This window comes from Stegodyphus dumicola, chromosome 8 (assembly GCF_044657685.1).
Source record: "Stegodyphus dumicola isolate Sdum_Otavi_A_Nest chromosome 8, ASM4465768v1".
NCBI lineage: Eukaryota > Metazoa > Arthropoda > Arachnida > Araneae > Eresidae > Stegodyphus > Stegodyphus dumicola.
Window position 1 is genome coordinate 15,113,437 of NC_140775.1, and position 24,861 is coordinate 15,138,297.

Here is a 24,861-nt window from a genome sequence, read left to right on the forward strand (position 1 = left end):
AAAGAATACCCACGAGTTTTTCCTCTAAAGTTACTTACGCACTTGTCATCAGAACTTTGCACCTCACGGACTGGAGGAAACGGCGTTCGACAAGCCTTTCTTCTTGCTTAAAGAAACAAGATTGATACAGACTTACGTACAACTTTGATTTCGTCTGCCTGTGGAGAAAGCGCAAGAGATATTCTGCTTCAAAAACATTCGTTCTGTATGTTATTGTGGTGCTGTGATTGTAGATATTCATTTTATCGAAATGGAAATAAATGTTAATTTTAGGTAAGTGTAAGGGAATATAAAGATCAGATACAATACATAATACATTAAACTCATCTTTGTTAGGTATGGGTTTTTAGGTAAAAATTTTAATTTCACACTCGATGCATATATGAAAAGCACACGGTGCTTGAGTTCAGTTTTTTTCAAATTTCGAAAGTAAATTTTATTAAATAATAATTCGGCTCGTTCATTTATTTCATATGCACAGATTTATTATTATCTTGTGCTTTCGGTAGCGGTTCAAAACTCGCTACGTTTTCCACGGTATCAGCGCCGGGAGGTAAGCCTTTGTGGACATCGAGAGGCTTTTTCTGCGTAGGACGCAGATTCAGAAGTCCCATGTTTCAACTTTTATTATTATGACTTTGAATGCCCAGCAACGACATGGGGGCCAAGTTGGTCACAGATACACTGTGAAAGTTTTCAGTTCTCAACCTCGCCTTGAGAAGACGAGGGGGGACCCTAATGACGAGAACTACTACGCTGGTTTGCAGGAGGTTGCACACTTCTCCATCACGAAAGAACTCCGCGATAAGTTGCGTGCAACCGGTCAAAGACGTTTTCCGACCAGCAGCGGTAGCCAGGCCAAACTTCGTGTCAGTAAGATCCGCATGTTGAAATTCAGGAAAGTTCGAAAACTGCAACTAGATTTTCCAAAAGCCACAAATCCATATTTGCATCATTTTAAAAGTAATGATATAGGTATCAAATGGAATGAAATGTTTGATACTTTGTAATAATAATTGTATTTGTTAATTAATTAATCTTTCTTTTGGAAATTGAATTTCATACATATATTTTATTTTGGTACTATTCCATTTTGAAGACCGTAAAAAAATTGCAGCGAAAGTGTATGCGTAAAAGCGCCAAACAACCAACGAGATGAAATTATGCTTTAGCAATAACTCGGTAGCAAAATAGTGATGCAGGCATCCATTCAGTTATGTTTAGCAATTTTTATATAAATTATAATAATGATCTGAAATAGTTATTTACTCTTATACTTCCATTCAGTCATGTTTAGCCTTTTTTATATAAATTATAATAATAAAAAAGTATTATATGAAATAAACCTTTCATCTAAATTAAAACATCAATCTTAGATAGTCATTTACTATTATCGTTCCTTTCTTGCGTTAGGGTTGCCGCAATAATTTTTCGCAGCAGTGGCAACAACAATAGTTTGGCGATTTTTTATGGCACTTAAAACCGAATAGTACCTTTATTTCTTACGAGCTGCATCATTCGTCTGCGAGAACCATACTATGGTCTTCCCAGATATATATATATATTGATCATCAAACGTTTTGACTAAAAATGGTATATTTTCAAATGTTATGTAATAATTAATTTTAAATGAAGTTTTGAAACTGTTCTCGTTCTCATATTCATGTTTTGTGTATGAGTTATATTTATGTGTTTTCATAAATGTTAAGGGTTACTACATTTGTTATTTGTACTTTTGTTTTGTCAGTCTTAAAAGTGGAATGATTGGATTAAGGTTTACAGTGGCTCACATTTATTTTTGGACACATGTTTTTAATTTTTCTTTCGAAAATCAAGTATTAAATGTTAGCAAAAAGGATTTTGATTTTCTTTTGCATATATTATTGATCATCTTTAGGTAAAAATTTACTTTATAGTACCCCTTGACAAATCATTTCTTTTTTGATGGCAAAATTGGTGCGAAAAAGGATTGGCGTCATTTTCAAGATGACTGCTACACAAAATCAAAATAAGAAGTCAAAGACTTACACAAACTCTGTGTCCATGTACACACTGACCTATTTTCACTTAAAAAAACATCAGAGATTTGCACAAACTAGGCATTGCGCACTGCCTTAACTTTGTCCATATACACATCGATCTATTTTTACTTAAATCAGGAAGCTAAAACAAAGTTAAAACTATCATGGTAACCAGAAAAAATTCGCTGCTGTCTTAACACACAGAGAGGAAGTAATAACCAAAAATGCATATTTCCTGACATAAAATATTTTAACAAAAATTAACACACAGAGACAATAAATGAAATGCCAATTTTTTAACATACCTTTTTTTCATATACATGCGTTTAGGCTTCCCACAACCATCTCCTCTATCCTCCAGGTAAGCAATTCAATTATATTTTTTGTCGTTTTGGCTCATCCACTCTTAATCAACATTCATGCTCTTACCTACCTCAGACATACTCAAATGATGGTACCCACAGCAAAATAATAGCAGGTTCAAAATCCAAGACCATACCATGCACATGCAAGCAGAAATAGCTGCTGAAAAGAATAGTAAAAACAAAAAACCCAGGTCCATATGAAAGGCTTGCTAATATAAAAAAAGCACAGCGGACTTCTAGATTTCATGAACAACCAATACTGCTTGGCGATTTTTTTCAGAAAAAACCAAGTACCAGTACAGTAAAGATCAGCTCATCTGTTTTTTGAAAACCTGCTTCTTTTTGAAATAGTTCAAAATTTTTTTGGTTAAAACAAAAAAAAAAACAAAAAAAAAAAAAAAAAGTGTATTCAGAAAGTTTTAAAAATTAATTTGCATTAGTATTTGGACACTTTGCAGTTTATATTTAATAAAAATATGAAAGTAATGGGACATCCGATGCTTTTTTTAGATAGCCTTTAGTTAAAAATTACACTTTTCATGTACATTGGCGTGGATTTAACTAATTTTTTTTAGCAAAAATATTTTATTTTGTTCCAGTCCTGTGTAAAACTGCTTAAATAGAGCTTTCAAAGAAATATCATGTTCCGTTATTCTTTTCTGCAACTTCACTCCAAATATATTCAGTAGGATTTAAATCTGTAGAATATGGGAACGTTTTATTAACTTCAGAACAGCTGTACAGGAACCATAGGTGACCATTCAAGGCTGTATAATTAGGATTGTTATCCTGATTAAATGTATTTTACTTACTTAAATGTATTTTGCATACCAAGATTTTCTTGCTGATGTTTCAGGTTTTTATTAGGAATATTTATGGTACAGTTCTGTTATCAGGACCGGAGTCGTTGCCAAGTGTTTTCTTAAACTCACCAAGAGATTGGTTCATATGAAGTTTCCAGTGTTTATTTTTAAAGTCATTATAGTGTTGAGTTTTTTTTTTTTTTTTTTTTTTTTTTGTTTTTGCTTTTTGTTAAGTAATAGAATGTTTTTTTCAAAATTGGCAATGAGAATGCAAATTTTAAAGATGTAATGGTCACTTTTTTTTGTTATTGTATTTACCACGGATATGAAAATTTGGGACTTGCATAATGATAAAACATCTTCCATACAATTTCTTCAGGAACAAGAGATTATTCACTCTGATAGAAAGTGCACATAAAACCATAAAATGCAGCTCTACAAATTCAAAGGCAGCACCAAAATGAAGATATGATATGTCTAGAAAAAAAAGAGAATTATGTTCTTGAAATTGGCTTGAAGGATCTAGGATCGGTTTCTTAAATGGCACATTGTTTTTTCTCTATGCATGGTGTTTAGAATTAACTTTAATTCTATCATTATCAATCTGATAAGAATCATTGCACAGTTGTTGAATGGAATAATTGTGTAAGGAAAGTCTGTGGCCCTACATTTATGGCTAAACCATCAATTAAACTAGGGGGCACAGGTAGTATTGGTGCAGTTGGATGAAAATCTGTTTTTGTGTTGAAAAAACAATATTGGTCATATGCTTCTGCCCTAGTGGGCATGAAGCAGGATTTGCCGCAAAATAAAAGAGTGTTTTTCAGTTCCTATGCCTAACCACCTTGCCAGAATTTTGCTTAAAGTTACTGAAGAATATACAGTCAAAAGTCATTAATCCGGACTCGTCGGGACTTCGGCGATTCCGCATTATCGATTTTTCCAGATTATAGATCATCGGTTTAAATCTGGTAAGATGGCATGCAGAAATTCTAAAATTACAAATATGAAACCGTAATTTATGAAATAAAGAACAGTTATGACCTAAAGGGTATCAAAATTTGCAAAAAGAAAAAGCTTAATATTTATTTGTTTACTTAAATAAACATTTCTTTCAATGTAAGTTGTTTAAGTTTTGCTTCGTTTCATGTGATAATACTTTCTCTTTAATTCTATTAAACAGACATAATTTCTTGTTCAGTTACAAAGTTCCGCTGTTCAAGTCCTATAATTGCTGTGTCAAGAACACCGACTAATTTGTCGATCGAAATTTTTTCGTTTTCAATAACCTCTGTCACTTTTCTTCGCTATCGGAAGCGAATTATAATGACGAGGAACTTGTTTTAAATCATATCAAAGACGGAGCATATCGAGATGAAATACTACATTTGGTAAGGAATTATAAGCCAAATAAAATAAAAACATCTGCGCTGAAGATAAGGATAGTGTTGACAGATCAACTTCCAATTCATTACGTGCCCGCGGGCGCGTTCCCCCCGCCGAGCAGCGTGAAATTGATAAACAGATTTCGAATTTCAAAACATACTTTCGCTTTAGATCTTTTACATATTAACAAATATATATCGGAAATTCTATTTGATATAATCGAAAGTTTAAGCTTACTTTTATAAAATTGCTCTTACAGTCTGCAAAAAATAATAAGCCGGATCCAATTCGAAAATTAAGGAACAACGCAATCATCAACATTAACTGAAATAGATAATTAGATAATTTTAGCTTATACGTCCATTATACATAAAACGCGCACGTGAAAACGTATTCTGCACTTGCGCACACTCATATGTGCAGCCGTAAAAGGTCTTACGCGCACGCGTAAATGCCTATGCGCATGTGTCAACGCGGTGCATGCGCAGAAAGTTTTTAGTTTTGAGGTCCGGATTATAGATCATTCCGAATTATGGGTGTCCGAATTAACGACTTTTGACTGTATTTATTTGTTTACTTTATTAAACATTAATTTCAATGTAAGTTGTTTAAGTTGCTTCGTTTTTTATGTGATAATACATTCTCTTTAATTCTATAAACAGACATAATTTCTTGTTCAGTTACAAAGTTCCGCTGTTCAATTCCTATAATTGCTGTGTCGAGAATACCGACTAATTTGTCAATCGAAATTTTTTCGTTTTCAATAACCTCTGTCACTTTCTTCGCTATCGGAAGCGAATTATAATGGCGAGGAACTTGTTTTAAATCATATCAAAGACGGAGCATATCGAGATGAAATACTACATTTAGTAAGGAATTATAAGCCAAATAAAATAAAAACATCTGCCCTGAAGATAAGGATAGTGCTGACAGATCAACTTCCAATTCATTGCGCGCCGCGGCGTTAAAGATAAACGAAGTTTAGATAAACAAACGTTAAAGTTTAGATAAACAAAGGATATGCCTTTATCCATTTTTTGCAGCAATTCCACTTTTTGTTTAATGGATTTCGAAACATACGTTTGCTTTCTAGATCCTTTACATATTAGTAAATACGGTTGATCTTTACAATATGGTAACTGGTAGTTTGGCGACATTTTGGAGGCGATAAAGGTTACTACCTGGGACTTTGGTAATAATGTGAGCAGTACTCAGTTCCGATTACGCATTATTTTGTGTGAGGGAAATGAGAGATCATGGGATATGTCATGTGATATTAATGGACGAATTACGGTTCTTTAATCGGAAAAGGGGGGAAATCGGGAAAAAATCTGGAAATTTTGTATTTGGCTTTATTCTGTGTTGTGTGAAACAGTGTTCGTGAATTTTTGGATCCCATGGCCGTAACTAAAGTGAATTCGAAATGGCTATTTATGTATGTATTAATTTAATGTATGTGCTCATTTATATTTTAAGTAGTGTTTTTGAATTTAATTATATTTTAATTAAATGATAGTTATTTTGTGAATTTTATGAGTTATTTTGTGAATTTTATGTTTATAGGAATTTGGTATACGTTTTAGTTGAAGTAAACGTGCATGGAAATAATTTAAATATCTGACACTAAGTATTTGTAATAGTTGCGGTATGAATTCGTTGGTGATGTGTATAATGTAATAGATGATTTAGAGGTAAAAGTTTTTGGATATTTTATTTATTTTATATGTGGAAATGTTCATATTTGGAAAGGGTAAATACTTTTTCGTGATCAGGTAATTTCATATATGTTCTTTTTACCGGGTTTAAAGATTGAGAAAATTGTCATGTATTTTTGTGAAATTTTTCTAATTTATGAGAAAAAAGCAGTGTACATGGATATAGTGAAGAGTGTGCGCAATGCCATTTTTGTGCAATTCTGGGATTTTTTTTAAGTAAAAATAAGTCGACGTGTACATGGTTTAGTGATATTATAATTAAATGATAGTTATTTTGTGAATTTTATGTTTGTAGGAATTTGGTATACGTTTAAGTTGAAGTAAACGTGCATGGAAATAATTTAAATATTTGATACCAAGTATTTGTAATGCTTGCGGTATGAATTCATTGGTGACGTGTATAATGTAATAGATGATTTAGAGGTAAAAGTTTTTGGATATTTTATTTATTTTATATGTGGAAATGTTCATATTTGGAAAGGGTAAATACTTTTTCGCGATCGGGTAATTTCATATATGTTCTATTTACCGGGTTTAAAGATTGAGAAAACTGTCATGTATTTTCGTGAAATTTTTCTAATTTATGAGAAAAAAAGCAGTGTACATGGATATAGTGAAGAGTGTGCGCAATGCCATTTTTGTGCAATTCTGGGATGTTTTTTTAAGTAAAAATAAGTCGACGTGTACATGGTTTAGTGATATTTTAATTAAATTATAGTTATTTTGTGAATATAATGTTTGTAGGAATTTGGTACACGTTGAAGTTGAAGTAAACGTGCATGGAAATAATTTAAATTTTTGATACTAAGTATTTGTAATGCTTGTGGTATGAATTCGTTGATGACGTGTATAATGTAATAGATGATTTAGAGGTAAAAGTTTTTGGATATTTTATTTATTTTATATGTGGAAATGTTCATATTTGGAAAGGGTAAATACTTTTTCGTGATCAGGTAATTTCATATATGTTCTTTTTACCGGGTTTAAAGATTGAGAAAATTGTCATGTATTTTCGTGAAATTTTTCTAATTTATGAGAAAAAAGCAGTGTACATGGATATAGTGAAGAGTGTGCGCAATGCCATTTTTGTGCAATTCTGGGATGTTTTTTTAAGTAAAAATAAGTCGGCGTGTACGTGGTTTATGTGTATGTGTTATTTTGAAAAACGCGTAAGGAGTATGGTATTGTGCAGTTTTTCCCAATTTTGCAGTGAAGATTTGTCATGATTAAGCAGTTTTGTTAGATAAAATTTCTAGCATAAGTGTAATTTGGCTAGTAGATTGTTGGAAGAAGTGTTCAGTAGATAAAAAGAAAAGAAACATGTCTTTACTTCGTGAAGACAAAATGGCGGCGGGAAAAAAAAAATAGAGGGTTGCTGTAGGAGAGTTGGTCGCCAAATTTTCGCCAAAAAAACGCCAAGTTACCATAATGTAAAGATCAACCGTAAATATATATCAGAAATTCTATTTGACATAATCGAAAGTTCAAGCTTACTTTTATAAAATTGCTCTAACAGTCTGCAAAAAATAATAAGCTGAATCCAATTTGAAGATTAAGGAACAACACAATCTGCAACATTAACTGAATTAGATAATTTTAGCTTAGCTTATACCGTCCATTATACATTAAACGCGCATTCGTAAGCGTATTTTGCGCATGGGCACACGCATATTCGCAGCCGTAAAGGTCTTACGACGCATGCGCAGAAAGTTTGTAGCTTTGAGGTCCGGATTATGGGTGTCCGAATTAACGACTTTTGACTGTATTATTAATAGTACTGTAATATACTTACACTGCTGGAAAGGGTATGATACAGAAGAATTAAGAGAGGTTGGATTTGAATATTTTTGCATTAATCGTAAATATATGTGAAATTGCAAAGCAAACAGCAGTGTGGCACTGACGACCATAACTAATTGCATTCTTATTTACTTGAGTTTAAGTTGCAGCGAAAGTACCCAAGACATATATGATTTCAGACATTTTAAATGATATCCGTAGTTTCATACCTTGTTGCCTTAATGTTTCATGCCTTAATTTGCTAACTGAAATTTTTTCCCCCCTGATTTCTTTGAAAAGTTGTATAATTTACATTAAAAATATCTAATTTTAGATATATCTGTTATGCTATTTTTCTCCTTGAATTTTTCTTCAACGTAACCGTATCTTAAACATATTTTTATGCTTCAAATTTTTTACCAGATAACAGCTTTTGGTGATATATGAATCTGGTCCAGACATAATAGAACAGTGCCGTATTTATACTGATACATATATTTTCTATAAAACTAAATTTTCCATTGCAGAAGGAGCAAAACATGCGCAAACCATTATGCTTCCAATGGAATCTGCAGTAATTTGGGACAACCATATATATATACCTTCTTGGTGTAAAGTTGCAACTTAAATAGTAACCTAATCAGTCATCTAAAAATAAAGAAACCATATGCACAAATGGTTGCTGATATGCAGAAAAATGCACTGTTATTAAATACATGGAAGTTTATGTTTGCAGATGTTTTCCACTTATTCACTATTGTTTTCTGTCACTCTTTATAAAGTATTCTACTGATCCTGTCTGTCAAACTATGATGTCAATTAGATCTCATTTGAATTAATATAATTCATAAACTATTTACTATGCAGTAATATTTTTCACAGTTGAACATGTTACTTTTCTTATTGTTGAAATTTCGTGAATATGTTTTCCTTGATGGCAGCAATGGATTACTTTTCTTTCAAATTACTGAACTGATGTATCCTATTCATGTTTCAAACTTTGCCATCAACCAAATTTGATTGGCTCATGCTATATCCATTTTAGGGTGCAGTTTCATGAACAGGCAAATCCGCTATTTACTAGAGGATATCTGAATGTTATTGATCACTCAGTGAATTTTTTATTGTAGTATTATTATCCAGTAGTGATAAAAATTTTTCTTTCTAGAATTCATCAAGTTTTAAGATAATTTATCTGCAGATGGTAATAATATGAATCAGTTTAACTTTCAGATTATTATGTATTATTATTAAAATTTTAAGTCTCTGACTGATATTTACTAATTATATAATATTTTCTAATTTTTAGTGGTGGCTTGGAATTACTATTCAAGAATAAAAAGAATTACAGAGTTGCACTTCCAAGTGAAAATGCGAAATGTATTATAATTTCTACAATCGCTTTCTATAATCGCTCAATGTTTAATATATGTTTATATATAATACTTTAAAGACTATACATTTATAAATTTAACACAATATTTAATATATTTCTGTTATTTGGTCTTAAGGAATATGAGATTTCTAAAAATGCCTGTATGTAAGTGGAAATTGCTTTTTTAATTCAAAAAATTGTATTTCATATACCTTTGAAATCTTTTGTATGCCTCTAAAAACATTATTCATGATTAATTTTGCACTGTAACATGGAAATTAATCTTAAACAAATTGCAGAATAGTAGCATTTTCGACAATATTGTAATTTGCAATTATTGGTATATCAGTATTGTGGGTGCTTATGTACTCGTTTGTTAAAATTGTAACACCATGAGCATTATATCATGCCATACATTACTAATGATAATACATATAAATGATTACAGTTCCAAAATACTACCACTACAAAAGCAGTAATTTATAAAATTGTCAGATGTGGAGCTTCTGTGTATTGCTGCCTTTAAAATCACAGAGGCCTTAGATATATTCTTGGATACTTCCTATCAAGCTGCTTCTATTCAAATTCATAATTCACTAATATTGGTGGTTAGAGAAGACTGATAGGCCAGTGTTCAAGTGACCATATAACATACGTGTTCAGTTGGAGATATTTTGGTGAATGGCTAGGCTATAGAATAGATTCTGGGTGCTGTGAAGATTTGGACATTCAGGGCAACGTGTGGTCAGACATCAGTTTGCTGCTATATACCAAGTGTGCCAAAGGAAGATTATGGCTATACAGTATTCTTAATATAGCAGTAGCTGTTGAAAGTATGTAGGAGTTGAAAGCATGCATTTAAGATTGCCTATGAGAGCCATTGGCATCCCACATTATTACACCCACTGTTTGTTCCACATTATGTTCTGAGGTGTTGATATTTCATCGTCAAGAAAACCTTTTGCAAACGAATGATAGAAGATGATAATGGCATCTCTTTAATAGTGCTCTAATGCTGTGCTGGCATACGATAAGAAATGCATGTTTCTTTATTGCTATACAGATGAAATGTCACTCATTGTTTGGTTTTGTTACAATTTCAAGTTCCATTTCCAGAATTATGACTCATCTGATTTTTTTCATTTCTCTGTTTTCATGCTTATGTTGCTGTTATGTCCCATGTGAGTAGGAATGTACAGTCCTACTCATCCAGAGTCATGTAAGCTCGGATTTCATCTCGGATCCATGTTGTTTGTTTGTCTGTCTTTGATGTTGATGATATACAGTGACTATACATTTATAAATTTAACACAATATTTAATATATTTCTGTTATTTGGTGTTAAGGAATATGAGATTTCTAAAAATGCCTGTATGTAAGTGGAAATTGCTTTTTTAATTCAAAAACTTGTATTTCATATACCTTTGAAATCTTTTGTATGCCTCTAAAAGCATTATTTATGATTAATTTTGCACTGTAACATGGAAATTAATCTTAAACAAATTGCAGGATAGTAACATTTTTGACAATATTGTACGTTGCAATTATTGTTATATCAGTATTGTGGGTGCTTATGTACTCGTTTGTTAAAATTGTAACACCATGAGCCATACATTACTAATGATAATACATATAAATGGTTACAGTTCCAAAATGCTACCACTACAAAAGCAGTATTCAGTTCATTTACAAGAATATATTACCTGTCTGGTTTGTGTACAGCCATCACATAGTTATTTAAATGGTGCTGCTGGGTCCAAGCATGTGCATTCACTTTAACGTATATAATTTGCATGCTGCACTCTGCTTCACATTTCCTGCAGGTTTCAGTCTATTATGTTGATAGTTTCCTTAAACATGAATGTATAAACTTGTTGTTAACTTGGTAGTGTCTCCTGTCATTAAAAATGTAAAAGTTGGAGCTATTATTTGAAACTATTAATGTTTGTCATTAGTTCATATTTTTAATTTGTATTTATTTACTTTGTGTAAATCATTGCACTGAGAAATGCTTCCATGTTTTCACATTTTATGTAAATCTTCTTTTTAAATGTGATACAGTGGAACCTTGAGATACAAGCTCCTCTATATACGAGAAATTCGAGATATGAGGAAAGTATGAGCAAAAATTTTGTCTCTAAATATGAACATTGACTCGAGTAACGAGCAATGAGCCAGGCTATTTGTCTGCATAGCACTATTTCCTGATCCAGCTCGACTCGGGGGAATTCCCTCGTCAAATCGCTCAATGTTCTTTGATCTATGTGTTTGTGTACTTGTGAGTTAATTGTTTATTATTTTTTACGTGAAAATAATTATTTCACGATGCCTCCCAAGAAGAGTGTTGCCGCAGATAGTGCTGCAAAGAAAAATAAGGAAGCCATGGCTGTTGAAATTACGAAAGAAATGATAGATAAACATAAGCGTGGTGTAAGAGTGATGGTCTTTTGACATCGGCGATCTACACTCTAGGTTCCCAACCTTTTATGAACTGGTGTCCATTTTTCTAGTGAATATTTCAATATTGCCCCCGTCTCACTCCAGAGAAATAAGAGTGCATACAATGCATGGTGAAAAAAGAATTAAATAAAAAAAAATTACTAATAAATCTAAATTACTAAATAGAATATTGTTGGAATTGAAACGCTACTGAATTTCTTCTTTATTTAAAAAAGAAGAATAAAATACCTGTTATAAGGACAGGCAGGGGTTTTGATGATACGAAGTAATTCATAATAAACTATTGCTTTCTAAATAAATAAATTAACAGTTTCAGAGAACAATCAAAACACATACTTAATTATATTAAAAAGTATTTTTATTAAAATTTAAAGGCATTAAATTTCAAAATTCAGCCTTATGGGAAGGCTGAATTTGATGCATTTTAATGAGCTTGTTAATATCAGGCTCGATTTTACTTAAAAACAGTTGTAAGTTGACACGTTCAGTAACATAGAGCCGATTTCTCTTTCTTCTAACTGAGTTGATCCTGCTGTGTTGACATTGAAAAAAAGGGATCCAAAACCCAGTCTAGTATGTCCATGTTTAAAATGTCCTGGAATCGTTCCTTGAAGTCATTGTAGAGGTTTTCCAAGTGTAGACAGTAAACAAGCAAGTCGTTGTGCTTGAATGATACTGCTGATAAACATGGGAAGTTATTGAATTCATGTCTGCCTATATTTCTTTTATACAATAGCAGTTTGGACACAAAAGCAGCAAAGCTATTTTTAGTCTTAATCAAGTTTAAATTGTTGCCTTGAAGTTGGAGATTGACATCATTAAACAATTTATACAGGTGTGCTTAAGTATGCAAAATCGTTCTTTTATGTGAGGAGATTGTCACACAATTCTGTGTCTTTGTTTGCTAGGCCAGTTTCCAGCACACCTCTGTGTGAGGCAGCAATCGGTTGAAATCTTCATCATTTGCAATGCAAAGCTGGCTAAATAATCTGTCAATTAACGATTTGCTCCTGATTTTATTAACTGCTCTTATAACATATTGCAGTGATTTATGGAGAAGTTTGCTCAAATTTTTAGCAAACAAATGCTGTCAGTGAATTATGCAATGCACAGCAAGAACGTCAGGAACTTAATTTTTAAGCATGCTATGAAGCTTTTGTGATGCCCTGTCATAGCCGGTGCGCCATCCGTAGCAACTGACAAAATATTATTAAAAGGAATTTCCTTTTCGTCAAAAAACTTTTCCAGTGTATCAAATATGTTTTCTCCTTTTATATCTGTTTCCAAATTGGTAGCAAACAACATTTCTTTACACACTTTTTCATCTTTGATGAATCACAAGTATGACAATAACAATGCTTCATTGGTTGGTAAAGTTGACACATTTGGCTGAATTGAAAATTGACAAGTCTGCAGATAATTGCACAATGATTCCTCAGTGTTTTCACTGAGGAATTATTTTCTCAGTGTATGTGAATTTTCGCACACGTGATAGAAATGAATTATCAGCGTGATTTTCAAGTCTTTTTTAGACTATATGTGTTTAATCTTCCCATGCCTCTCCGTGCCATATCAACGTCCCTTAATTTTCTCTGGGTCTTTTACCACCCCACTGAAAACCTCAAACGCCCATAAGGGGGCGTTATCACCTACGTTGGGAATATGATCTGCACTATTCTGAAGACGTATGAAGAAATTAAGAAACTTGATGTAGCCAAAGGAGTTACCGTTACTTCCATGCATTATCGAAACTCCTAGAAGATGTTGAGGAGCTGTTGTTGGTGTTAACGAGAAGCAGTTAAAGGGTTAGTATCGGAAGCTATTATAAAGGTAAATTACGGTTGTATTATTTACCAGTGTTATTTATTAGAAAAATTGATTTTCATGTTGATATTTTTGGGGGTGTGGAACGGATTAACTGGATTTCAATTATTTTCAGTGGGAAAATTTGTTTCTAGATACAAAAAATTCGCTATACGAGCTCAATGCTGGAATGAATTAAACTCGTATCTCGAGGTTTCACTGTACTTTCAATCAATATGAATTTTAACTGAAAAATATCTTTGAAAATGGAGATTTTCAAAATTTCAAATAAAAATGCATTTGACATTTATTTTTACTACATTCAGCAAGACATAAACAATGTTTAATTAAATTTTCTAGGGACCATCAAATCTCTAATAGCTCATCTAAAAGATAATTTGTTGCAAGAAAGACCTGAATTATTTGTCCAAGGAGACACAGTGTAAGTATTAGTTGTGTTTTATTATATTTCTGGATGTATATGTTTAAGATTTAACTGTGAGCTAGTCTTACCTTAAAATGTTTCTAAAACTAGACTTCATTTATTCATTAGTAAAAATTATTATTCATTTCACTATTGGGAAGTAATTTAAGCCAAGATTAAAACATCTTTGAGCTGTTTAAAGCAGAGCCTAAAATCTGATAATGAGGACAAATTGCAATGACACTTTTTAACACTTAAAAGAGATGCCATTTTGACTTTTTGAAGAAAATTACCTGCAGGGTTTTATATTTACTCCCTTCTTTTTGTGCGTATGTGTTTTGATGTACTGTAGTATGTGTTTTGATGCACTGTAGTGTTTTGATGTACTGTAGTAATTTTGATCGACTATAGTATATTTGTCTTCCAAATTATGAAAGTACATTTTTATCAGTATAATTGACATTATTTACAAACAGTATGTATGTCTTAATTGCATTTTGATAGCAAGAATTTGTATTAATATTTATACCATTAGTATAATTAATTAAAAGATCTAAAAATGTACATAAATATTTTTATGATTTCCTGCTGTTTTGTGGTTAGTCAAAATTCAGGTTATAGATTATAGAATATTAACAGTTCCTGTTTACATTACATGTCATATGTATGAATAAATATTTATTTTTTATTATGAAAATAATTCAGTTCTCATTTTTTATGCATCATGTATATATATAGCTCTCTCTGTATATAATCATAAGAATGAAAGGGGAATACTATTATAATTCCTATATTTCAAAGCAAAATTAAGAAAGCTAAGAATTACAATTTGAAGTCCACATAAATTAAATTTACAAAGTCATAATATTTAAAAGCAATGGAAAAATTAAAAGTTTAGGAAAGCATTTATTAGAAAAATTTCTTTAAAGTATTTAAAATAGTAAATGGAAAAGCAACAGATGGAAAAATTGCTCTACAAGCAATATATAAAAAATATGTAAATCAAAATTATAATTTAAACTAAGAAGTAACCCCTTAATTCCCCCTCTGTATTCTAAAAATAGTACTAACTTCTCTGGATTGCATCACCTTTAGATCAATCCATCTTGCGTGGCCTTCGCAATACTGATGACATAGCTAATTGGGAACTTGATTTGAAAACTGGGAACTATTGTCATATATGGAGCAAGTTGGCGAAAAAGTTTTGCCAAGAAACTCCACAATTTTACTTATCTAAATTTTTGTTTACATTTCAAACTTATTGCATTCAAAGCCTAAAATGTGGTTTTTGCACACTATTTGCACTAAAAGTCCAAAATTAAAACAAAAAATTTAGATCAGCATGAAGTTGCTCACCAAAAATGTTTAATGACAAATTTAAACTAAAATAACATCACAAAATTAAAGCAATGCAACAATTAAAATATCTCTACAAAATTAAAACAATAAAAAAAGTAAATTCACTTACCATTCAAAATAGTTCTCTAAAAAAGCAAAATATTAATTTCAAACAAAAACTTGTGTAAGAACAGACATATCACATATATAAAATAATATACTTTCATTAATAAGACTACGTCAGTCACACAAAGTATGTGAACCAAAATGCCACAATTTAGCTATGTCAGACGTCTTTTAATAATTCAAAATTTCAAACATTACAATAGAAATTTCTTCTAAAATCAACTTACTGCAGGAAAACAAGGATCCAAACCTCAAACTTCGTTGAAAACTACATTTTTTACCCTCAACAATTTTTCTGCAAATCCACACAAATTTATCAGAAACACAATTTTTCTTCCAAATCTTCATATCAGACTAGTTCGCCTTAAAAAAAAAACTGTATCCCATAAAAAGTGCAAAAATTACACTTTTGTCGGCATGAAGCTAACCATGATCAAATGCTTCATTAATAGGCTGTACTCTTATGCGCCCTAATATCACCAAATGTGGTAATGTGTGTTCTGTGATGGCTTTTGGTGCGATTGCGTGTTGTATGGCAACCCTGTTGACGTTGAAAAGTCTTTTGCTGGAGTAGTTTAATTGCTCGTGGGTTCGTGTCGCGTGTGTTTTGAAATGGCATATGTTGCAATGAGAGACATGGTGGGAAGATTTCAGTTGCGTATTTTAGATTGTGTGCAAAGGAAATGTAGTATTAAAAAGTACAATGTTGGAGTTGTTAACAAGTCTGCTCTGTGTCTGAAAAGATAAGGGGAAAGATAAAAGTGGTGGAAGTTGATGAATTGAAGTCATGAAAAGGAATATTTTTAGTGGCTGTGCATGATAGAAGTAGGGAAACGTTGATGCAGTGTATTAAAGAGTGGAGTGAACCTGGTACAACTAGTTTTTCGGATGGATGGAAATCTTACAAGGATTTGGGAAAAGAAGGTTTTGAACATTTATTTGTGAGTGTAGGAATTTTCTGGATAGTGTGTCTGGCTGTATTGGTATTTCTGCTGTTCGAAAAAGCATTCATTCATGGTATGTGCGTTTTATTTTATTCTTGTTCTTATTTTGTGGAATTCTTGTTTATTTTATTCTTGTTCATTGTTTTTTTAGTATGAATTTCTGTCGTTATTGTTGTTTTTTTTAATTGTTTGAAATTTATTTTAGTTTATTTTGTTGATTAGTGCATAGTGCCTAGATTGTGCAATTCATAGATATTTTTTTAAGTTGAAACAGAACGCTGTGTACATGGTATTCTTTGAAATTTATTGTTGTTATGTTAATTTATTAAAGTGAGGTGTGTGTAGTTCATAGATTTGTTCGTTGCCTAGATTGTGCAATTCATAGATTTTTTTCAAGTTAAAACATACCGCTGTGTACAAGCATTCTTGTCAAATATTTTTGGTTAGAAACTTTACGTTTTTGCTATCTAAATTTTTTGTTTTTGTTTTGGATTTTTAGCTTAAGTTGTGTGTTCAAAACGGAGTTTTTGTGTATGCGAAAACTATGTTTTTGGAGACATTTTAGGCTTAAAGTTCGAAATGTAGACACAAAATTTAGATAGTAATATGGCAGCGTGGAGTTTCTCGCCAAAAATGTTTGGCAAGAAATTTGGTGACCTGAGGGTACATATAAGAGTAGTTCCCATTAATAACTCCAACAACATATTTTATTGAACTTGAAAGTGAACACAAGCTTTACACTTTAAAACGCATGGCTGATATATCTACACAAATTCCTTCATGGAACTATATGCCATTATTCAACATGTAACCAAACAACCACCACGATGAAATACAATCACATTCCTCGCAAAACTTTCCATGTAAAAAAGGTTGCCATACAAACAAAATCCACGAATTTTGTTGAAACCATCCAACATAAAATATCGCCACATTTGGTAACCACATGTAACCCAGGCCATATATGACAGTTGAGCTTAAACTGAAAACTTTCTAACCAAAACCTCCCTCTTGGTGACCTTCTATACTGGCTAATTGCAAACTTAACTTTTATCTTTGCTGCCGCATCGACACTGTGCTCTCTTCCAATCGCACAGTCAATATCAAAAATGTAAATGTTCTGGTAATAGGCATGATTAGAGTGCCAAGTAACTTGTGGCCACAAATGTCAATCGAAATAAAAATGAATACTTAATATTACCCGGCTGCCAAGTTTCCCAATTGCTACAGATTCAACATTTTAGCATACTACGCAATCAGGATTCTTCCTCTTCAGCATGATCTATTGTTTTCTTTGAATTCTACCTGCTATGCCATCAACATTGCTACTATATGTTTTTCTATTTTTTCAAATAAAATGAAAACAATTTAGAGAAGTAACTGATGTAGGAACATCGAGACATAGAAATGCAGATTGCAAAGTATGTAGATAGCTTAGAATGTAGTAGATCCATATTGAAGAGGAAGAATTCTGATTGTGTAGTAGGCTAAAATGTTGAATCCATAGTGATTAGGAAACTTGGCAGCTGAATAATATTAAATATTCATTTTTATTTCAATTGACTTTTGTGGCCACAGTTTACTTGGAAGTCTAATTGTGCCTGTTTTCAGAACTTTAACTGTCAGCTATTGTGCTAGGAGGAGAGCACAGCATTGAAGGGGCAGTAAAGGTGGAAGCTGAGTGTACAATTATCCAATATGGAAGCTCAGCGAGAGGAAGGTTTCGGTTTAGGTTAGAAAGATTTTAGTTCTCAAAATTTTGAGTTCAAGTTCTCAATTAGCTACATCATCAGCGTTTTGCAGGCCATGCAAGATGTAGTGATCTAAAAGTTATTGCAAGTTTTAGAATAAAGAGAGGGAATTAAGGAGTTTTCACTAATTGAAATTATAATTTTGATTTATATATTTTTTATCTTGTATATTTATTGTGCATTTCTTTTGTGATGATAATTTAATTTTTAATGAACCAGAAGTTGAATAAACAAAAGTAAATAATTGGTATTGTTTTTTAACAACAAATATCTAACTAGAGAACTTGCATAATAAGGATTAATTCATTTAAAAGAAATTTTTTCTAGTATGTAAAATAAACATAAAGAAAATGTTTAAAACAGTGAAGAAAAAATTCCCCATTCTTTTATTCTTCATATTAAATGAGAGAATTGTTGTAAAATTTAATCTTTTATTGTTTCAAAAATCTTATCCTGGAAGCGGCAAAAAAAATTAATGAAACTTTTTTTTTTTAGGCGACCTGGGATACTTGTACTCGTTAATGATTCTGATTGGGAACTTCTTGTAAGTTTTTCCCCTTAACAGTTTTATAATTTCCAAATATGAAAGAGAAAAATTAAGTTACCTTTTGCATGCTGTTTTTTCTTTTAGCAAATTAGTATTTATTAGTTGTAAATTAATAATTATTTAATTAGTAATTCTTAATATGCATCATGAAATAGTAGAAAAACTAAAATACTAAGATCAGTTCTCTTTTCAATTCTTTATATCACTGATATAATATTTTATATTTCTTACTTAAAAGTAATTTTATTTTGCTTAGTAAGTAACCTAACAGGAGTTAACATATTGTAATCATTGTTTCATTTCTGTATAATTTGAGCTGTGCTCTTATAAATTAAAATGTGTATATAAAATGCTGTTAATCATGAAAGGGCCTACTTTATAATATCATAGTCAAAATTAAATAGTAAAAAATGTAAATAATTTGAAGGTTAAACTGGTTTGAATTTAAATACCTGCATTTGAAAATTTCTGTATTATTCACGAAGTAACATTTCTATATAAATTATTTGCAATAATATAAATCTAGACTGTTACTTAGCCGATTCTGGCTTATGAATAGCACTTTTGTTTTTTGAAATTAAGAAATTTAAAATATGAGGCAACATTTATTGTTTAAAATATGAAAGGTAAATTTTTTATTAATTCATGTGCTTAAAGGTGCTAAATACCAGGATAATACTTACAGAGGTGTATGTAATTGGTCTGTCCACCACAGGAAACTAATTCAGTATCACAGAAAACGTTTTGATTTGAAAATGTTCATAATTAAAAACTATATTTAGGGGAAAAAGTAATTTAATTTAGTAATAAAAATTAAAATACAGACAAGTTAATAAACTTCTAAACCAAAGAAAATGTGATCCCAATATAGTTATTCTGTTAGAAGGTACTATCAACTACACAAACAATTTTAATTAAATGATGGTGTAAATGTTAATGGGATATTTGTTATTTTTTGGTAACATAAAAATATAATAATTTTAATTTAGATTTCAAAAAAGGTTTTTTATTCATACAATGCATATCTTCACATGCTGCATTTTGAAAGTATATTTTAGAACAGAATATTAAATACAACATATAATCTCACATCAGCATATAATCAGGGTTCGTACGGTCCTTAAAAGTCCTTAATTTCAATCAAATTCGGCAGGAGGTCCTTAATTTTAATCATCCAAAATTTCTGTCTGTTTTAACGACTGCCAGTTTGAATGTGAATTAGCGTTTCGGACAAATGTTTTTGGCAATTCATTGACAAATATGTTTTGAATGGCTGAATAGGTTTATGGGCTATAATTTATTCCTATTTCTAATATAAATGGTGAGATACTCATGTTTCTGAGCAAGAAGTGAAACATAAGCATTTCAATATTATTTCATTTTTTCTAATGAAGAGCTCTTAAACAACTTTTCACGTTTGGGAATGTGAATTCTTTATCAAACGGTTCCAAATTTGGCAACTTACAACATTTTGGCAAATTTAAGATAATTTTTTTTTTAAATCGCAAATCTGGGAATTTTTCGATGATATTTTTTAAAAATATTATAAAATTGATCAATTTCATTAAAATAATGCTAATATGTTGAAATTGTGTCCAAGAAATAACATTAAAATTAAACATTTTTATTTTTCGCTATCATATAAAGTGACATTACTTTCGATTTTGGATCGATGTTTGGAATCTGAAAAATAAACAAGGTAATAAATGCTTTCCGCTTTAGCACAATTAATGGAATAATTTTTAGCAAAAGGAAAATAGCTATGTAATTAATTAAAACTGCCTTTATTGTAATTTTTTCATGGTGAGAGTTTTTCCCATGTAGTTGAATCAATATGTATCAGTTTTCTCTATAAAATTAATTTTATACTTTTTCCTCTGATTTTTTTAAAAGTATTTCAGCCTTTTTGCTCTTGCAGAATTAGTAGGAGTAATTTTTCTTTAGGACTTTAGACACTGCAACTTACAAAGTTTAGAAGGATTTTAAGGCAAGATTTACAGACCCACAAATCTAGAAGATTCCAGACAAATGTCTTCATGGTATTAACATGTGATGGATGCATTTTACAGAGAGTTTGCAATAAGCTTTTACTTTTTGGAGAATTTTCTGAAAAACAATGAAAATATAATATTTAAATGTTTTACTTCTGTTACTAGAAGTATTGTCTTAATATGTTTACAGACCCGCACCAAGCCTAATTGACGACGTTGTAATTGAGTCTAGTGAGCCCCTTTATGTAGTAACGATATTTATAAAAATTTAATTAAAAAACAAAAAGTTTATCTTTTGTCTAAATATGCAAACATTTTATGCTTTGTTAAAACCCACACTTAAACATATTTATTGAACATTTATAACATTTATGTTATTAAAAGCCGCACAAAGCACCGGTATAATGGTTAGCGTTGCTGACTGCCATGCCGAAGGGCTTGGTTTCGAATCCAGGAGAAGACATAGATGTTTGTAAATGTATAATGTTCGTGCATCATGGGGGCACTCTAAATATGCAAGTGCGAGGTGAAAGTCCTCTCGAATGGTTGGTGGTAGAAGAAGAGCGGTGGAAGACACTTGGTCCATTCCCCCCAGGGCGTTCTCCATCAAAATTGGGGGTGAAACTGAGCTAAATCAAGGTAAGGTGGTGAAGGATGTTGCCAACGACAGGCCTATTTTGCGCTCCTTGCCACGAGGAATTTTGTGGACTTGGGCTGACTATAGGTCAGACAATTGAGCATTAATCAACAGCAACATGTTATATAAAAGTAACACTGCAAGCGAAGTGAAATAACATACTAAATGCACTGGATACCAAATATATTGCTGAACACTACTTATTATTTTAAAATTCAAAACGAAATATATATATATCTAATAAGTTTGCACTTAATAAATTGTTGTTCTCACCATAGTTTACGACAAGGTTCAAAGTGTGATTACAAAAGGGCACAAAAAGTGCTGTAGGGCTGATATCTAGGGATATATCCAAAATAAATGTAATACTGCCTCTTAAATTTGAAACTGAAAATTTCAAATAGAACTAATGTGTACTGTAAAGAATGTATGTAACATTTCAGTTACATGCATATGAAATAAAATATTTCTATTAGAAATTTCTGTTTCACCTTTTAATTAGAACATTTTTCAAAGACCTTTAGTGAAAGTATTTCCCCACTTTTTATCTTCTGAATATACAGTTCTTTTTTTTATACTTCAACATTATATTGAATTCTCAGTTATTCTTATTAATACATATGTGTTATGTTGCATAACCAAAATGGAGCATTCCAAAAATGGCCCTCTAAAACTGTAATTAATGCACTAGTGCTGAAAAAATGAACTCATCAGAAATTTTAAACAAACAATAAATAAGCTTTAATTTAAATAATAATAAATTTTCCAACAATTTTTCATTTTTATTTTTTGGAGGAAGAAGAGGTAGGCAGCCATGTCATTTATTTTCGAACAGTTACTCAAATATTGTGCAAAGACGTGATGCCATTAAACTAAAATACATTTATTCACCCATACAATCTAACAACTTGTGTACATATTCCATTGCTTGGCCATTGTGCCTTCATTTTCATTGCTTTTTCTATTACGTTCTTTTGATATGTCAGTCACTGCATCTAGAATATCTCGGTATTTAAACTTTACTGCTTTAAAACTCTACTGCTTTCATCATTTAATTGGCTGAAATTTTGTATATTGCAATATTAAAGATCTGGTCTCTCTTCCCTTTCTTTTTTAGTCATAAAATAGTGTTAAATTTTTCTTTCCAGTACTCGGCAAGGCAATTCAGAGAGTCAAAAACTGTAAATTGCTTTAAAAAAATCTCGAAGTTTTCCATCTTAAAATTCAAGGCTGGAAATGCATTTAATTTTTGGAATTTTATACATAAAAAGCTTAAAATATACCTACTCTACTACGTCTTTTAAGGTTCTGGAGTTGCCATAAAAAATGTATATATTATCGTGTATAAATACAGCATACACATAATAATAATAATCTGAACAAACACACTTCTTAGTTTATGTCTTAACCTTTAAGAGACGGGGCAGTTTGGAAAGGTTTCACTTAAAAAGACGGGAAATCCAAATGCATTTCCATCCCCCTTTTAGCTGCCATTGTAAAGGGAAACTATTACTCTTTTGCAACTTTTCCTGTAGGTTGCCTTTGTTAATTTTCAGATAAGAGACTTAGGGAATAATATAAAAGAATTTGTTGAATTTGTTCTCTTTTCTGCTGTTTCTTTTCCTTAAACTAGGGAAACATATTATGGTGAGATTTCGTAGCTAAATAATTGTTGTATGTTGGAATATTAACTTTTGACATTGCGTCATAATGAAAATACGCCTTAGCAGCAAATGCACACCTACAATCAGTTCATAGTTTATTCAGTTTTTATTTGTTTCCAAATTGAATTTAGTTTAGTACTAATTAACATTTTAAATTTATACTCGAAAATGACGTTTAACTATTTGTTTCTCGTATAAATCGGCAGTTCGCTTTTATTTGTTTCCAAGCATTGTGTAACAGCTTATATTTATATATCAAACAAATCCCATTGTATTTTTCTTATATTAATCCTTTAGCGTTTTTTTTAAAGTTATTTTCCTTTAATTTAAAAACAGATTTTATTGATTATATTTTCATTGCATTGCACTCCATTGCATTTTGCATGTTTCAAACTGTAATATTAAATACAAAAATTACAATAAAAGGGAAATATAAAGAAAAAAATACATTTTTAATGACACTGAAAAGTTGGTGAAATTAATACTAATGTAAAATTGCTAAGATTTCACTGCTGAGGGAATTTACGAAACCCCGCAGATGGGAGGCGTTAAGGTCATCTCGCATAAGTGGCAAGGGAGGTTATTCAGACAATGACTATCTCCGCACCCTGAAGGATGGCGGGAGGGGAATTCACTGGCTGATATTTCGGCACTGCAGCTCTGGCCAATTCTTAGGCCACCCGTCTTTTAAAGTTTAAACATAATTTACTTATTCCGCTTGCCTTAGTATATTTGCTTAGAATTTACACTGAAATTTTTGAAAATCTAACAGATTGTTGTTTAAAGTATACTAAATTTTATTTATTTACTAATAGTTATAAAGAATAAAATGGCAGTGAAGTGAAATGCCATGCAAGACAATAATGTGTTATACCTGGCATGTCATGAAAATCGTAATTTCTCATCAGTAGATGTTTCTCAAAATCTGCAGAATGGATTATCGGAAGCTCAATGTATTAATAAAACGAGTTATAGTACTGACTGACCTTACTGTCTGAAATATTTTCCCCCTACTTTGTAGTATAGATCCTAGCTGAGTTTTAGAAGAAAGTATGATTAAAAATTTGTTCAAGTTAATAATACACAGATACAATGAAGAAAAAAGCTTTTAATATCTGACTTCTTAAACAGAACAATAAAAGGCCTATTGTATTGTAAATTAAACTATTAATCTAGAAAAGGATAGTGTCCTGAAAGGTAGCAATTATTCCTTTCTTATTTAAATGTATTACAAATGTTTACTTAATTCACAGCATAGAGAAATACAAAGTTTTTATAATATAAATAAATCAGTTATAATTAGCTGAATGAAAATAATAGTAGAAATTGTTTGTACAAAAAATCTGTTATATATCTTTTTCATCTTTGCCTGTATAAGCTAAGGGTTTACTTTTATATTGCTAGGATAATTTTTAATACTCATTTGTCACAAGTTTTCAATAAATTTGTCACTATTTCATTTATTGTTTTGGTCATTTTAGGGTGAATTGGATTATGAAGTTCAACCAGAAGATACTATTCATTTTATATCAACACTTCATGGCGGCTGAATGTGTAACTCATGTAATGTGAATGTGAAATTTTGAATCTTATGAAAATTTGATCAAATTTCTATTCTCTATTTTTTTAAACATTCATCAAAGCATAATGTAACATAGCAGTTACATTACAATCAGTCATTTTATACTTTAAATTTTTATTTTGTTTTGAATAAAATTTAACCTTTTTTAAA

The 24,861-nt window shown here is 31.1% G+C and overlaps 1 protein-coding gene across 1 annotated transcript; it reads left to right on the forward strand.

Moving 5' to 3' along the window:
* Urm1 (Ubiquitin-related modifier 1) lies at window positions 1-24,861 on the forward strand. Its single transcript, XM_035351687.2, has 5 exons — window positions 1-273; window positions 9,379-9,449; window positions 14,068-14,149; window positions 18,786-18,834; window positions 24,611-24,861. Exons 1-5 carry the CDS (start codon window positions 251-253, stop codon window positions 24,677-24,679), a joined length of 294 nt encoding a protein of 97 aa, XP_035207578.1. The 5' UTR covers window positions 1-250; the 3' UTR covers window positions 24,680-24,861.